Source organism: Platalea leucorodia, assembly GCF_965183815.1.
Source record: "Platalea leucorodia genome assembly, chromosome: 3".
In the NCBI taxonomy this organism is placed as follows: Eukaryota; Metazoa; Chordata; class Aves; order Pelecaniformes; family Threskiornithidae; genus Platalea; species Platalea leucorodia.
In genome coordinates this window covers 54,573,533-54,591,553 of record NC_138825.1, presented here as the reverse complement: position 1 = coordinate 54,591,553, position 18,021 = coordinate 54,573,533, and the positions used below count along the sequence as shown (strand labels likewise).

Here is an 18,021-nt window from a genome sequence, read left to right as displayed (position 1 = left end):
ATTCTTTATGCAGAAAGTATAAGAGGTTTGTACCTCTTTAACTATATTGTACACACATAACTAATCTAGGAGGAGGCCTTAGTTTAAAAAAATCAGTTATTTTTCCAATTTTTTGGCTGTTACAAATTAGGAGACTAAAAATTTACAGGTATATATTTGGCTGTAGTTACGAAAGATTTCAGCTTTAGCTTTGAAAGAATGATTTAATCAATTTCCATATCTGTAAAGTAGCACTACTTTTGCATATAAAATTCAGATAAATATACAGTGGTTGAATGATCCAATGAGGGCTAATGTTTTGAAAGTAGTATCAAACCTTATGCTTGGAAGCTGAAGCCAATCCCTTTAATGTTAAGAGGGCAAAAGTGGATTATCCCATGTTCTGCTGCCTCTGCAGTGTTTGGTGTTGGCCACTGTCAGGGACAGTAGATGGACTTCATATCTTACTCAAAATGTGCAAGAGAAGTAGCTGATCAGTGTATGTATTTTCCCTGATAGAAAGTGTGTTTTCCTGCTGAGCTTCAAAGCTGAACAGTTACTGGGCTCTGAACCGTGTGGTCTGTCTTTGGTCCATACAGCTTGTTACTGAAGTTGATTCATTCTCTGATGTCTGCATGCAATTTTCTCCCACAGCCACACGAGCTCTTCCATGAAACAGTCAGAAGCCTCAGTTCTGACAGTGGCAGATTTGGCTGACCTTTTTACAGAGGAAACTGAAGAACTTGAGTAAAAACATTGGTTTGGCCTAATGAAATCAGAAAGTACCTGACCTAATAAGCACCGGTATATAATCCACTTGATCTGTCATTCCTGTAAACATCATCTAACATTTGTCTGTAACAGAGCTATTGGAAATTGAAAAGTCTTAATTGTTACTGTTTTACTCTGTGGTGAAGTTCTTAGCAGCACACACTTCTGATAGCACTGGAGAAAACTTGCACTTTGCACATTATACAAAAACATGGATTTTATTCCCAAAGAGCATTTGAGCTGGATGCTAAAACTGAGATCTTGGACCCTTGGTTGAGAGGATTTTTACCATTAGGTTTGCTTGGCTAGTAGCTCACTCTGAGAGCAAAACTGTGTGGGTGGTTGGGTGGGAAAGGGGAAGCAGAAAAACACAAATATCTAATTTTTTTTACTGTACAAAGAATTGTTAGAAAGAATGACTGTAAATTAATGTTCTCCTAGAAAGGGCTTGTTAGCATTTAATGCAGAGTTACTGAACGTCTTATTGGTAACAATTTAAATGACTAATCTTTACTAATAATTTGGATATTTGTATTAGGCTTTTAGATATTCATAAAGACTTGTGACAGTTAAAAATTTCATTGTTAATGCTTACTCACTGCAAAATGATGATAATTAAATTATGCTTTTTGTATGTGTGTTGGTCTGGTAATCAGTTAAATACTTGAACCTACTGTACATGTTTTCACTTATTCTTGAAGCCATGACTAATTTAGTGCTTCGTTTAAAAAAAAAAAGTAATGCATTTGTTACAGAATTTTTAAAAAATTAATTGGTTAAGCTGCTGATCACTTTATAATCATTTGGTGTTTGTGTACATTTTCTCACCCTGATTTCTTTGTCTAGTTCTCCCCCTTAAAGATGCAGCAATCTAAATATTCAAAATAGATAAGATTAAGGTAGGCAGTCTAATTATTACATACCTAGTCTAAGTCTAAGTTAGATAATCAGTGGAGAGCGATGAACTCTTGTGAAACTTCATCCTTAGATATGCGTGATCACTCTACCCCATCTCTATTGACAGTAGAGAGTTTAGAAAACAAATCTAGGCTTTTAGACTGCTGAAAGTAGGCAAGATAAATTTTAAGCCTTTTGGCATAGGTTATGGAATACCCATTTGCTTAATACCATTTCTGAAGGTATTACAGAAGAAAGCTCAGTTATGTAGTTGATGTTAGACACAATTTTGTGTTTAGAGACTGCGCAAATGTATATGCATAAGCAACAGGCTACTTCCCTCAAATTACATTATTTACTGTTTCAGTAGACAATGTTTTTTGTATAGTTTAGAAATCTTACTTGAGGTTGAAATTAAAAAGAGTCCTTTAAGAAATATAATCTTAGAATTTTTACTCTAATCATGTCTGCTAAATAGATTCGCTATATAGTTATTGAGCTTCTTGAGTTCTGTTTTCAGCATACTACATTTGAGTTGCACCGTTTGGGTATTAAGCCTATCCGCATGGCAGACAAGTCTTCCGCTGCTGACAGCAAATGTGAATAGAATTTACATGAATAATATTGTATCAAGAAGTGGGGTTTTTTTTTTTTGCATTTATAGTCTGTTGTCCTTCTGGACCGGTTAGATACTTTGTTCTAAAGACTATTTGAGTAAATTTACAGACAATGTGTCTTTATTCCCATATTTGTAATATGTATTAGTCTTTTTGTTTTGGAGATTACTGATTTTTTGCAGATTACTGTTTGCAGCAAGGGAAATAGAATTGATAGTAGACTTTTTTCAAAATCAGATTGATCAAACAGTTTGCACAGAGACTGTGACATCTCCATCCTTGAACATACTGGGAACTCAAATGACCCTGAGCAACCTGATCCAGCTTCAAAGTTGGCCCTATTATGAGTGGTTTGTTGGAGCAGATGACCTCCATGGATCCCTTCCAGCCTAAATTATTCTGCAGTGTACTGGAGATCACGCTGTACAGACACTCCAGGAACTTGGAGGGCAGCAACATTCCAGTTTCCTCGTCGTCCTTAGAGAATTTTGATATTGTACAACATAATGTGACTGAACAAGGAGGTGCTGTTCACTCTCCCATTTTAAATAACTAGATGTGGGAATAATAGTTGAATGTGAAGACAGAGAAGCAAACTGAAAAATATCTGCTATGAGAGGTTTCCCAAGCTCTGCAAGTTTTTGGCTTATTTATATAAAGATGGTGGTTTCATTGTTTATTTACAAAAATGTGGCTTTTGGATTCATAACTGAAAGCATAGCTTCTCATCAAGCAGTGCATGAGACTTTAGTCCTGACTTCTTTTTTTTTGCGCTCACATAACAGCATGGAATGCCAGAGATCTGGTTCTGGGTGCTCCTCCAACTGGCCTGGAGTACCAGGACCTAGAGCTCTGGAGGTATAACATTAAAATGCGTACACTAGTTGTTTTAAAGCACTTCTTGAAATTGGAAGGTTGAACCATTGGAATACATAGCCTGTGTCAGTAGTAAAATGGATTGTTCAAGTTTCACATAATATTAAGTACAGCGACTAAATTTAAAGAATTGTTCTGAAAAAGAAACCAAACTGTAATTTAAAACTTTTTGCCATTCTTTGCAACATTTAGTTTCTTTGACAAAGGTTTTCTTTCAGACATCTTAAGACACCTCATGGGGTGAACTTTCTTTTTTTTTTCTTTTTCTTTTTTTTTCTTTTTTCTTTTTTTTTTTTTTTTTCCTTGCTAAGGATGCAGCTCGTAAATATGCAGAGCTTTTCTCTTATCAAAGCACAGTAAGCCTGTTTTCATGGTGCTGCCATGATTTTGCTCTCTATCAGAACACTCTTTTGGAAGACAGTATCTTAGCTGAGAGCAAACTTCGCCTTATCGTAATAGTTCCAATGTACTCATAGAAATGGCATTTTCCACAGATGACAGAAATCTATAAATACTGACTGCAGTGTTTGCATAATATTTGTGTGGACATACCCGCAGTCATGTACCAGATTCTCATGTGTTCTCCTGCTAAAACACGTAAACATGACCCAAGTTGACAATATTGTTTATCCAGTGAAGTCAGTCCCTTTAAAAATGAGGCTCCAACTGATGCCAAAGAACTCAGTGCTGACCTTTCATCTCTTTCAGTTCCATGACAAAAAATGTTGGGAGTTTTTTTGACTGGAGTTGGTGAGAATTTCAGGACAGGTTTTTTTCCCTGTATATAGAAGTTCAGTGCCTTGTGGAACAGAGCTGTCATCTTCTTTAGGTACCTGTAAAAGCTTGATGGAAATAGCAGACTTCCTTGAACCACACAATATCATAGTGTTGGAAACTAAGGAGTGGATTCCCTTATGGTGTTAAGTTGAGCTCTGTGAATTTCACTGTGGATCTTTAAATGAGTTTGTAAGTTAAGGTCCTCTTTGCTCTCTAAATCAGTCTATGCCAGGAAAAGGTTTTCATCTTGGCCTGTTAGGTAACTTTTTAGCATACTAATGAAAGTCTAGGATACACTACCGTTTTCACGCAGGTCAGATACTACAAAAGAATATTTACCTCAGTCTTCTCATGCATATTGAAGTTGCATATTAAGGAATGGACTTAACAGTTGATGATGCTTTTTGAGACAGGGCTTCCAAAACCACTCTTCTGCCAATGTCTGTAGATATATTCAAGTTGTCTGCCAGCAGAGTGCCCTCTACTTCAGAAGTAACTGTGCTTCAATACAAATGTGAGTAGGATCCTACAGAACAAAAAACAAGTAGTTGCTTCTAGTTAAAACCATACTTAGACATACTTCTTCCTGTAAGATTCTGTCTAACTGAGGACCAGTTAACAACCGTCTACCACTGTCTTTTGACACAAACAGTGCTGTCCTCTTTCCATCCCTTTTTGCAATCCTTATGACTACATTATATTTTCCAGGAGTCCCAGAATTATTTGTTTAATTAGCAACTGTGCTTCAGTTAAATTGGAGGGGAAGAAGTCTGTATTGATCAATCTTGCATTGACCAATGTAAGCAAAATTAACCTTGAAAGCTATTGCTCCCAAGGTAAGGAATTATCTAAGTTTCCAAAGGAAAATTTGTTTGTTTTTCTTTCTAGCTGTAAATGGAGCCTGTTTCTGAAGCTTAATCTAAAGACTTATGCTTAAAATCTGTCTGATAAGCTTTTCTATAGACTGAAAGGCTAGTTGCAAAGCCACTGTGCCTGTGCTTTTCTTTCTTTTTCGGTTGCCTGAAACAAGCAAGGTCTCTACCAGATTATATACTATAAATGTAGGTTAAAGGAATTTCATAATGGAGAAAAAAGGAGGTCCAAGACATCCTTGTTTCTCCCTGTCTGTCTGTCTGTGTGTCTCCCTTTTTCTGTGTCTGTCATCCTGTCCCACCCCCTCACCCTCCACCCACCCCCAGCTCGCTTAGTTTGTTACAAAGAATGTTTGTGTTTGGTCAGCGGAAGTAGAGTAAAAGAGTCATAATCCATAAAATGTCTACACTAAGACTGGTTTATTGTGTCAGAGGAAGTGTTGGGGGTAAAGGGAATTTTAGCCTGGTATAAATTATTGTGCCTGTAATGTCTTAATTTACCCCTGTTCTTCACCACAGTAGAAGCAGATGTTAACAGACTGAAACTCAGCTTTTAAATTTCTTGTTTTATATTGTACAGCTGACATATAAAAAGACCTGGTAATCTAATTACTGAGCAATCAGTGAGGCTTACAAGTTTTTAGTTGTAAAATCTATAGGTTTCAGATTCATAAAGTGCACCTGAACCACCATCACAAGTCCCAGTGCATCCACTGTCTTGTCTTCCCTTCTTCACAGGAGGAAAGAATAAGTAACTATTGAATCACTGTAGTATTGAATTCAAGTCCCAAGTTGTCATTCTACATATTCTACAGTCATACACCATGTAAAGAGGACAGTTAGTTGAACTTGTAGCTTACAAATGTTGTTAAGGAATTAAGTCGGGGGGGGCGGGGGGGGTAAATGACGTAGGGTTTCTAAGTACTAGAATAATTCTACTTAGAAAACTGGCATGTGAGATATCTGTAAACCTCTGGCTCAGTTTCCTTCTATATACAAGATGTCAGCCTTCTGGGGCTTAAATTCCATGTTCCTTTGTTTTGTGTATTTACAGATTTCACACAAGCAAGTGCCCAGCCCCATTCATTCAACTGGACACATACCAAATTGTATCCGTTTAGGAACAGATGTCATTATTTCCATGATGTAACATCTCTTGGTTTGATAGCAACCTTCACATCAGGTAGAAACTACCTTTCCAAATTCTATGAAGTGTCAGGTCTGACAGCTTACAGGTTGTTAATGTAGGCTGGCTTAGATAGTTGTGGGGTTCTTATGCCACTTTTCCTCCTGTCTTATGGGGACTAGTGAGCTAGCAGGATTCATGCTGTGTTGCTGTGAATTGTCCCCTCTTTATGCTAACAGGTTATCATTTGTCAAACAACTTTTGTTGATGAATCTAAGCTTTCTCTTGACTGTCATTTGGTTAAGGAAGAAAATCTAGACTGCCTTTCTTGTTACCCTGATGGAGTTTTGTCCTGTCACTCTTGGAGTCCCCTGAAGTGGAGGACCATGAGTGTGCGAACAGTGACTTTCCATTTGTGGCCACTGAAATTGTCAGGGAATGGCTGTATCAGCTGAATGTTCACAAATCCATGGGGCCTGATGGGATTCATCCCAGAGTACTGAAGGAGCTAGCGGGTGTTATGGCAGGACCCCTCTCGATCATCCACCAAAGATGCCTTGGGAGTCTGGGGAGGTCCCTGCTGACTGGAAGCTAGCCAATGTTGTTCCAATCTACAAAAGGGGCGTGAGGGAAGACCCAGGAAACTACAGACCTGTCCGTCTAACCTCAGTTCCTGGGAAAATTGAGAAGATTATACCAAGTACTGTTGAAAAGTATTTACAGAATAATGCAATCATCAGGCACAATCAGCATAGGTTCACAAAGGGAAGATCCTGTTTAACCAATTTGATATCCTTCTATGATAAGGTCACCTGCCTAGTGGATGAAGGGAAGGCAGAGGATGTAGTTTTTCTGGATTTTAGTAAGGCTTTTGATACTGTCCCTCACAGCATCCTTCTGAACAAGTCCATCTGAGAAACGAGCAGGTTCACAGTGCGCTGGGTGAAGAACTGGCTGAAGGGCAGAGCTCACAGGGTTGTAGTGAATGGGGCTACGTCTGGCTGGTGACTGGTCACCAGCGGTGTTCCTCAGGGTTCAATTCTAGGGCCAGTTCTGTTCAATATATTTATCAATGATCTGGATGCAGCAGTTGAACACACCATTAGCAAGTTTGCTGATGATACCAAACTGGGAGGTGCTGCTGACTCTCAAGGGACAAGAGGCCTTGCAGAGGGATCTAGATAGATTGGAGCATTGGGCTGTGATTAATGGAATGAAATTTAACAAGTCCAAATGCCAGATTCTGCACCTGGGACGGAGTAACACCAGGCACAAGTATAAATTGGGAGAGGAGTGGCTGAAGAGCAGCCCTGCAGAAAGGGATGTGGGGGTGCTGGTCGGCAGCAGGCTGGGTATGAGTCAGCAGTCCACTAGGTGCTTCATATGCATTTATAAAAAATCAGCTTTGGGGTACATTGATCAGATAGGGAACACATTTTATAGCGAACAGACAAAGCCATTATATTTGACATACTTCTTTCTTATTCTCCAACTGTGACATTTTTTGTTTTCCTTCTTCCCTGCATGCAGTTGACTTGGTTTGTATTCTGCACTGTAGGCTTTGAAGTAACACTAGAGCAAATGGTGAGGGAGTAGGGGGCACGTTTGACTGAAGTGATGAGCACCTACTTTTACATCACCAAACTGGAGGTTTACTTAGCAATGTGAAAGCCAACCTAAGTCCTCCTCGGGGGGATTATTTTTGTGTAATTTCCAAGCATTACTGTATTGGGTTGTGGAACAATAATTCCTGGGAATGCCTTTTCCATTGCCCCTTTGGCAACCCAGGCCCCGCGAATGGGAAATCTTGGTTGCAAAAAGTTTCTGATCTCCTGTTTGTTAACATAAAGGCCATCTCCTGCTCACAAAAGGATATTTGCTCACAAAACGACAGATAATGATACTAATTCTTCCTTCTCCCATTTAAATTCACGCACATTTACATTACAAGAATGTATTCAGCAGCTGCAAGCAGCAGACTTGGTTTCTATTCCAGCTTCTCCCAACCTACTGGAAAGTAAACTGAAGCAGTACCAGTGTAAAGCTAACAGCTCCTCCCTGCAATGTCTTCTCTGATATGGGGTACTTTTAAAATATATACACTCTTTATTCTGCAGCAAATATACCTAAATATGACCTAAGATCTTCCATAGTGTACTACCATTCTCTTAAATGCGTGCCACCTTCATAGTGCTAACCTTCAGATACCACAGAGAGCATGCTGTGTGTCTGGTCCACACAGGAAGGGGACCAGCAGCAAGGAAAGGACATACGGGTGTGTTTTCTCTTCTAGTCTTCTACAGAGTCTTAGTAAAGCCATGTAGGACTGTGTGGAAATGATTATACTGTGCTAACGGCAGCCACCATTGTTAGCAGATCTGATGAAAAGACGTTCTGTCATACAGCTCCTCTTACTGAAGTAGAAAGCAGAGAGCATTTCACTGCCAGCCAGAAAAAGAGATGGAAGGAACATCTCCGAGTCCCGGTGATCCATTCATAGCTGCTGCTGCTGTTGCACACGCTGTAGTGGAGCTAGAAGCTGCACTGCATGGAGTTGGAAAGGATGGGGGGGAGGTTGGGGGGAAATAATGAGGAATATAGTTGTAAAACCTCCCTCTGAGTGCCCTTCTGCTCGTTTTCCTGTGGGAGGAATGAGTCACTGATACGAGCAATGAATAAACAAAGGGTGAAAGATCATAAGTGTAACCTATTCGTTGTAGCTTAATGTTCATCTAAATGCAGTGGCACATTTTTGTGTGTTTGTGATTTGAGATTATAGTCTTTTTCTTACTGAAATCTTGGGATATGAATATATAGGGCTTTGCAGTGGTTGAGCAAACAGGAATAGTGAAAAGTTTTACCCTTCTGATACATGCTTTAACCCGCACCTAAGAAAAGTCACAGGACTCCCTAACCAAATTTATGCTGTGGATTTGTGAAGGATAACAGTTCAAACTCATATGATATAAATTTATAGACCTCCCTGAATCAAACTGACAAGTTTTGCTTAATAAAGGAAAGGTAATAAATCACTTCTGCTGTAAATGCACAAGTGTCTCTGAAGGGGCAAGACAGCGGACTTTGTAATTGCCACTTGGGAAATTTTGCACCTAGTGAACTTCCATGTCAGCAAAGGGACGAAGCCTAGACCGGTCCTGTTGTGCAGGGAAACGGAGTGCTGAGAAGTCTTGCCAAACGTTTGAGCCTGCTATGTCAGAAGAGGGCCATAGATATTTCTGGGGAATCTCCCCTTTTGCATCCTGTAATCGTCGGGCATCTCGTAAGCATTGATTTTCTGTAAAGTTTCTACAATTCTTAACTGCTTCCTTCATCAGCAAGCTACCACTATTCAAAAGGACTTTTCTGTTTTCCCTAAGGGGCATGTATTTCTTTTTTGTTACTCATTCTTAACAAAGGTGGGTGCCTCTGAATCATTTACAGCTCTCGTTAAAAGCCTACGAAGTAGAATTGAAGGACATAAAATACCAAAGATGTAGACAAAGTGAACGAAGTGAGGGAGGCTCTACTTCTGCCTAGTAAAGGGCACGCTATGCTGCTGCTGTAGCGCAAGAGAAAAATGGGTGAGTGGGGCGTGGGTCCGGTCCTATCCTGGGGGAATCGATTCTAAAATAGGCAGAAAAGTCTTTCTGAGTAGTCTTGGTCTCCACTGACTCTGCATGTTAGGAATCGTATTGTTGGACACAGGACACCATTAGGTCATTTTTTGAGGGACTTTATTCTGTGGAGAGGTTTTAAAGCCCAAAACTACAAGCCTGGACTTAAAAGTCTTGAGGGATTCTTTCACCTTCCATTGAACTGAACAAAACCCCACCTTTTACTCCCACCACAGAAAGCAGCTGGAGGGGCAAAGATACAGGGAGGTCTTCAGAGACATCCTGACTTTGAACTGCAGAGGGAGGTTTGATACCGACTGTGCTTTGCCACGTGGTGTTTGCTGGTTTACTGGCTGCTGCTCCAGCAGGTGATGCTGACATGGGAGAGGGTGAAGAAAATACCATCATTGGTTATCAAAAAAGGGTATTTCCATGGAGCCCCTATAGCAACACAGAAACCCTGTAAGCCAGGTTCTTAACATATGCGGGTGTAATTGTCAGCTTTAAAACTTAATCTTAAATCAGAATCTATCATAGCTATGGAATAACAGAAGGCAGTGCTTCCTTGGTGTCGTACTGATGTACAGTGGGACGTAAAATAATTTTAGACAGTACCAAAACAAAATTTCTTCTCATAACCTCTGAATTAGTTTTCTGCTATAACTTTGTTGCTTACAAAAAGATAACTAGAGCCTTTGTAACATTTTAAATCTCAATAGATACAAATTTTAAAATAAAAGGGTCAGTTGCCTTAGTGCAGCTGTGCCAGTTCCTCATTTATTCATGTTATTATTTGGTTACTCTAATAATGTTAAATTGAAAAATCATTTGCAAATTAATCCTGAGAGAGATCTCTGAATTACATTTAAATTTGTAATTTTTTCAAATTTTGTTTTAGTAATGAAATTACTATAAAGTCTGTAAATTGCCCACTTTTTGATAGAAAATGTTTTCCTTTATATAAATACATATTAACAAGTACTTCATCAGGTATTTGCAAGCAATTTGATGTCCTATAATTTAATTATAGATTTCAGTGTGGCAACAGAATAATTGAATTGTTCTAGTAATAGAATAGTGAAACTAATCAGCTTTTGCAGTGGCAAGTTAATGACTTTTAGAAAGCAAACCATGGGAGAGAGAAGAGCAGTTTTCAGTCATGTTCCAAAACTGAAATTCCTAGATGATAAACCAAGAAAGAGTATTTTGATTACCTGATCGGTTTCCTTGCATTATGTAGACATTGTAATTTCAATGAAATAATTTATCTAGAAAGTAGCAAAACCAGATTTTTATTTGAAAATTACCAGGGATGGATAAACATACAACTTAATGTTCCCTTGGTCTCTGAGTAACTTAACGTTCCTGTCAATAGCCTTTCTTTTGCATTCACAATTTGCTGTCGGAATTACATCGTGCTGTCTCTTAAGGTTTGCAGCTATTTCAAAGTCTTTGTGAACACAACTTTTTGTCTTATATTATCCTGCTACTGAAATAATACTGATTGTTGTAATAGTCATTAAATATCCTTTCCTCTCTGTCTTTCTGGTTTGTGGAAAAATAGCGGGTGCCTCTTCTGAGAGACAGTGCTTAATAATTTGTGTTCCTAATCACTTTCCTCAGTATGTCACTGAACTGTCTGATAGATGTTACCTGTTAAATAGTATCAATTAATAGGAATGCTCTGCATGTGTAAATAATGGTTATTTAAAACTACAATTACAATATGTGTAGAAGCCTAGGGGTCCATAATTATTTTTTTCAATGTGGTTGTTTGAACCCAGCTCCAAAACCGTCGCCTTCTGGAAACAGCTAATGCTTCCCTACAGCACTTCTTCACTGCAGCCTCCTACTCCACAGAGACTGACACCTCCTCGATAAAGTCATCTGTTGGATCGCTTGTATCATATTTTCCTTCCCAGAACTGTAAATCCATCCTGGTCGATCCCAGTAGACAAAGAATTATTTTTAATACTGTAGTGTGATTAGGAGTCCTCTTTGGCCCACTGCTGTATTGCAGGTCATGTGTTACTGTTTCTAATTCCTTTTAACATTTTCAAAAATGAATTAAAAAAAATAAATTCATTCAGTTAGTTATACCTAGATAGAACCTAAAGAACGAAGAAAATACCTGATACGTTTCAAAAAAAACCCAACTTCATGACAATGCATGAGAAATTATATTGAAACTAAGGTATCTTAAGTCAGCACTCCAGCAGGTCCTTATTTTTCTGGGCACTGTACAAATGCTTGGGATATAATCCAAAGCCTAAATCCAAAATGGGAGATTTTTCTATCGAGTTAAATGGTCTGTGGAGCAGTTACGCAGGGAGAGATAACCTGCTAACCAAAACGCACAGAAGCTGCAAAGGCCGTGAGGGCGGTGAAGGGACTTGCCCAAAGCCAGGCGCTGGCGGAGTGGAGAGGGGAGCCCCGGCCTCCCGCGTCCTGCGGCAGCCAGCACCCGCAGGCGGGTATTGGGGTGCCTGTATCGCACGGAGCTGTTGGCACAGTGAGTGTTGGAGCCGTTCAGCGCAAGCTGTTGTGCACAGTGCCCGCTGGCACACAACGGGATGCTGTTCCTGCTGTTAGTGTGGTATTGTACATTGATGCAGCTCCACAAAGGCTCTTGTGATGTGCTGGGTTGTTCCTTGCAACGCTCCCTGTTCCCAAGTGTCGTGCACAGGCAGAGCAAGATTGTCTTCCATGTCCCCCACACCTCGGCTGACAGCTTTCAACAGCCATCCCGCACGGAGCAGCCAGTCGCTCTTCCTCAAGAGATGCCAGTTCTAGCAATAATGTGGAAGAAAGTGTGACCTTGGAAAAAACACCACATCTATTAACAGACCACAGCATTTTATGACCTGGTGGGGATGTGTTACCGATAAGCGTATGACTGAAGGCTGAGAGGGAACCTGGGCGGTGGACCCCTCCTGGCTGCTCGTGCAAGGGATGTTCCCCGTGCCCATTCCACCACCCACTGCAGGGAGCCCCCGGCCTGAGGAAACGTGGGTGCATGCTGGTGAGGACTGGGAGCTGTAATCCTCATCCAGGGAGGTGGAGAACAGGGGTGTGTGAAGCTGAATCGCTGTGAGAGAACTGGGAGTGCATGGGTAACGCTTTGGGGGCCAACTTTTTCCTCATAATACAAAAAAAAAATAGAAATTATTGCTACATCTACTTTCCCATAGCTTAGCTATCCATGGTATCCTGAATAAGGAAGATGGTGTGTTGATAGAACAAAAGTTGTTAGGTGTTCATATGGTGAGGGAAAAGGGAAAGTCTGGACTTCTGACAGCTAAAAGCTAAACAGAAGTCACAGCTGGAGGGAAAGGTCAAAAGTCAAGGTGTGCGGCTGGCCATTTCCAACAAGATGTTTAAACAAGGTGGTTCCTTTGGGTAAGTTTCAGTATCTGGGAACATGTTTTGCTGTCAGTCAGTCCACTGTAAATCTGGAGCTTTATGGAGTTTTCCCGTGTTCCTGCCAGTGCAACTGAGAGTAAACTTTGGCTCTGGTTACATCCATCTAGAGCAAGCTGCGGCTTGCCTTATCCACAGAAGAATTCCTGTTGACTTCATAGAGTTTTGCATGAGTTGGGACATCTGGATTTGGTACAGTAATACTTAACATTGGGATGTTGCTGTAAACACTAGGATGTTTACAGAAATGAGAGATGACTCAGACCCCTGCTAACTATTTCACGGGAGCATAGGGTTTCTTCCAAGAAAAATATCTGAGCACTCTAGGGCAGCATCTGCTCCCAGTATTCTGTTCTGAAGGAAAACCTACATTCAGAAAGATTAAAATTAGCTTCCCTGGATTCCTGTATAAAACTGTCAACTTGAGAATCTCCTCTGTCTCCCAATTGCTAATTGCACTAATTCCCTTAAGTGTCAGTGAAACTGTAATGGGTGCTGAGCAGCTGTCTCCCATCCCTCCGGAGTTCCAGCCTCAGTCCACCCCGAGCCAGGGCATGCATCATCTGATAATTAACCGAGCGAACAGTAAGTGAGCTACTATGAAAACTGAGGATGAAGATGATGAATATTTAGAAAGGGAGAGATGCCTTTTAGATACCCTTCCCTTATACCCGAGTCTAAATTTTGGAGACTTTCTGAGTGAAATACACTGTATGGTTGCATTTCTGTTTCTCAGTTAGACTCCTTCTTAAATACAAATTGTCCGTTCAAAGCAGAAACTGATTTAGCCTATTTTTCTACCTTTGGCAGCTGACGATCCACTCCAGAATGTAAATTTAAAACGAATAGCCACCGGGACAGTTTGGAAGACAATTAGTACGTAAAAGCCTTCATGAGCTGCTTCAGTTATAGTAAGAACTGGTCATAAACCAGCAGGAACTTACCGTCTGCAATGTGGCAAAAGCATTGCAGCTCCCTGTGCTGGAGGTTAGCTGGCAGCCAGAGGGAACTGCTGCTGCTGAGGTGGAATTAACTGGCTGCAGCTCACGTGGATTGGTCAAGTTGATGCTAAGCTGGTGACTCAGTGGTAAACAGAGAGCTGGGGCTCCCCCTGTGCAAACCCTGCAAGCACAAGAAATAATCTTCCCTTCATTTTGCAAAATACCAGAGGTTTTATAAACAGCTGCAAAGGTCATATAGAAAAACACAAGGTTTTCCTCACTCCGGCTGGTATAAATGACATGCTCCCTGACGTAATTGCTTTCTTGGGATCTTAGCACCAGACTTGAGCTTGAGACGTTGCTGGAGCTCTGTCCCTTGTTTACCAGAGCAGGAAGGACAGGAGTACTTGCTAATGCTGTTTTCAGCAACCCAACTGACATGGTTTCACTTGATTGGGAACCGAGCCCCAGCAGATGAGTCACATTCAAGTAAAAATCTCCTGTGGCTGGAGATCATCTCTTCCACATCACCAACTGGATTTGCCATAACAACAATATGAAGCTGAATACCATGTGTCTATTACTAATGCAATACTCTGTGTTTCCCTGTTACTTTTCCTAGAGACTTCATATACACTCTAAAGGAGGGGAAAGACACAGCACATATTTATCAGATAATTTTTCAGCCTGGGGGCTGCTCTTCCCGCATTGCAAACAGGAGGAGAGGGCTCCAGTCTTCTCTGAAACATCTGTACGTCACTGCTCCAGTGCTTCAGGAGGTGTTTTTCAGATCAGGCCCTCTGGTACTCGGCTGTGAGCTGCCTTGCTGCCAGTTCACCTGCAAAACAGGCTGAGCTGTGCGTGGGAAGAGCGTATTCCAGAGCCATTGCGTACCGATGTGGAGTGGTGCCAAGCCATCATTTGGTGTCAGAGTAGACACCTCCAGAGCCTTCTGGTTCCAGTGGCCTTACTGGGCAATTCATTTAAATTAGTGTCTCATACTGAGGGGTAGGAATGTCTCTTCAGTACCACAGTCTGCGATAAATATTGCACTCTTCCCTATCCCATCCAAAGCTGTACGGGCTTACAAGCCTTCTGGGTCTCTTGGTATCTATGCATGTACTTAAGTCAGACTTTGCACTGAAAATGACTGCATAAGCTGCTGCATGCTACCTTCAGCACCAGGAGTGGTATTGCAAGGAAAAACCTGAAAAATGAGCTACACTTTCCCTAATTTGAACTCCACGTTAGGATTTGTTCCTTACACCACTTGCTAAAATCTGAGCAGGAGGGTCCTGCACCTGATGGGCAAAACAAAGGGTGTTCCCTTCCATTCCTGTCTCCTTTCTGGGGCCACAGTGTCCCCGTGCTAGGCACAGATGAGAGGAAAGAGGTGCTCCAACTCTTGCACACAAGACATAAACATTCTGCGTCTCCACGAGCCAATTTCCAGTTCCCCAGAATCTATATTTAGCCGTGCTAATGAAAGCCAAAATAAACACCTTGGGTTACATTTAACAGATGATTTTGTGTTTTCTTTATCCTTTAACCATTTCTCAGGTTGCTGCATTTGTTCCCTCATTTGAATTCCGGTGCCACATGACAGCTGAGCCGTTCCTTGCTCAGCTGCTGGTCTCACCTTAAATCTGCGCTGTGGCTGTGAGGCCCCTTGATAAGCTCAAAGAAAGGAGCCTGTGACATTACTAATACTGGAGCATAGGGTAGGCTGGGTTTGTTGCTCAGTCTTCACTCAGACTGCTGTTCTTCTCAAGAAGGGACTGGCATCCCTGAGGTTTGTGTTACTACTATTTAATATATTATTTATTAAGGAACTTGCCCATGGGTGGCTTGGGTGAGGAAAAAGAAGACATCAGGCCCTAAAAGTTGCTTAAATTATTTCTCAAAGAAAGTTTTCAAGTTGCACTGTATTTTACAACTTAAAAAGTGGCTTATGTTAAAGAAAAAAGATAAAGTAATGGAATCGTTTTAATGATTGAAGTCATTTGGTATGATGTATAAAAGGTTCATCGTATCTCTGTTGCTATCAGTGGAAAAGGTGCTGGGCTGGTAACTAATTTCGGTGATCATTACCCACCCTGGTGTGATAAGGTGTGAGGTAGTAATTTCTGTTTTCCTGGCATAGTGTTTCAGTGATCTCTGAGTTCGGGAACTGCTAAACTAGTTTAGAGTACAATAAGATCTCATGAAGATGGTCTGAGGCACCCACTCAAGGAACCAGGGATGAAAGCTTCCAAACGAAGCTTTGTCCCCCACGATGTTAATCCCCACTGCATTAGTTTCCTTGAATGGCAAGGACTGCCAAGAGGCTGGCAAAACAGACCCAAGGAAACATCCCTATGAACTGCTGACTGCTTTCCTCGAGGGGTGCATGTTACGCTAGCGCTGAGGGCCAGGCACGTACAGATTTTAAATACCTTGCACCTATGCAGAACAATGCAGAATGCTTCATGAAAGTCCATGCTTTCAAGAGATGGACCAAAATGTGATCCAAAGAGAAAAATTTTTTCCTAAAACCTGTATATGAGCTGGACTTCTACTATACTATATACAGCACCACACATACATAATTAGCGGCTTATAATGTGTAACCGGTAAGTTGAGAACAGAGTTGTTACTCCAATCCTGTTCCTATATCTGACCTAGGATTTCTAGGCAAAATATGCTTTACATACATACAATATCTAGGTTCTGTAAAAGTTTTTTCGAGTCATTTTTCCTTTGAGAGTGCTAGTCTAAAGGCCTCACATATCCCACGGGCCAAGTTCTTTACTTTATGGTGCATCATGAGATTTATGGGAAAGCTGCAGCGAGCGGCAGGAGGAATATCACAGGGGAGAAAACACAGCTTCCAGAACAGAGTGGCAGCATGACGGGTCTGAAGGAAAATGTTCCCAAGGCACTCTGACCACTTACTCGAACACAATTCTATGGCAAACTGACTTGAAATAAACCATTTTCATTCTTAAACATCAAAATACTTATTTTTTTACATTTTTTAATCATAATTTTCAGAAACTTTCCATTTTATAGAGAAGTTACTATTTCCTATTCAGGATGAAAGTAAAGATTTAGGATTATTAGGAAATTAGGAAAAATGGACATTTTGACTTTTTTTTCCTTAGTTGTACTTATTTCATTGTACTTTTTGTAACCGAGTCTCAGAATAGTTTTATTTCCACATAATTTTGAATCTAGCAATCTTTTGTTGAACTTTAGGTAGAAGGGTTTTTGTTAAATCTAAATTAGGATGTAATATGATGAAGAATCAAAGCAAATTAGGCTGCATAAACTCCATGGTTAATTTTAATGTTTATACAGAAATCAATGAAACCCTTGTCTGTACTGAGGACCTGACTGAGGTGGAGATTCCAAGTACCTTTTTTCTGAAAAAGAATCCTCCAATTCTAATAAATACTTGTCCACATTAAACAAATAGGGTATTTTCATTCCTTCAGCTGTGGGTTTTTTTCTTGTAATCAGTATCATTTAATTTGATCTCAGTGACAACTACCTATTCCTGTAGTCAGGCTCACTGTAATAAGGTAAAACCTTCTGAATTTTGACAGACAGATTGTCGTGGTTTAGCCCCAGCCAGCAACTCAGCACCACCCAGCCGCTCGCCCACTCGCCGCTCCCTGGTGGGATGGGGAGAGAATCGGAAGAGTAAAAGTGAGAAAACTCATGGGTTGAGATAAGAACAGTTTAATAATTGAAATGAAGTAAAATCATCATCATCATCATCATCATATACAAAGCAAGTGATGCACAATGCAATTGCTCACCACCTGCCGACCAATGCCCAGCCTGTCCCCGAGCAACAATTGCTGCCCCCTGAATAACTCCCCCCACCTTATATACTGAGCATGACGCCACACGGTATGGCATAGCCCTGTGGCCAGCCTGGCCCAGCTGCCCTGGCTGTGCCCCCTCCCAGCTTCTTGTGCACCTGGCAGAGCAGGGGAAGCTGAAAAGTCCTTGACTGGTGTAAGCACTGCTTGCCAACAACTAAAACATCAGTGTGTCATCAATATTATTCTCATCCTAAATCCAAAACACAGCACTATACCAGCTACTAGGAAGAAAATTAACTCTATCCCAGCCAAAACCAGG

General features: G+C 40.8%; 1 protein-coding gene across 4 annotated transcripts in view; it reads left to right on the top strand.

Annotated features, from left to right (window-relative positions):
• SHPRH (SNF2 histone linker PHD RING helicase) overlaps nucleotides 1-3,097 on the top strand; it is a 57,869-nt gene extending 54,772 nt beyond the window's left edge. For all 4 annotated transcript variants that reach the window (XM_082306398.1, XM_082306400.1, XM_082306397.1 and 1 more), the window contains one exon: nucleotides 634-3,097. In XM_082306398.1, the coding sequence (XP_082162524.1) occupies nucleotides 634-730 (97 nt within the window). In that variant the 3' untranslated portion in view covers nucleotides 731-3,097. The remainder of the gene's footprint in view (nucleotides 1-633) is intronic.
• The last annotated feature ends 14,924 nt before the right edge of the window (nucleotides 3,098-18,021 follow it).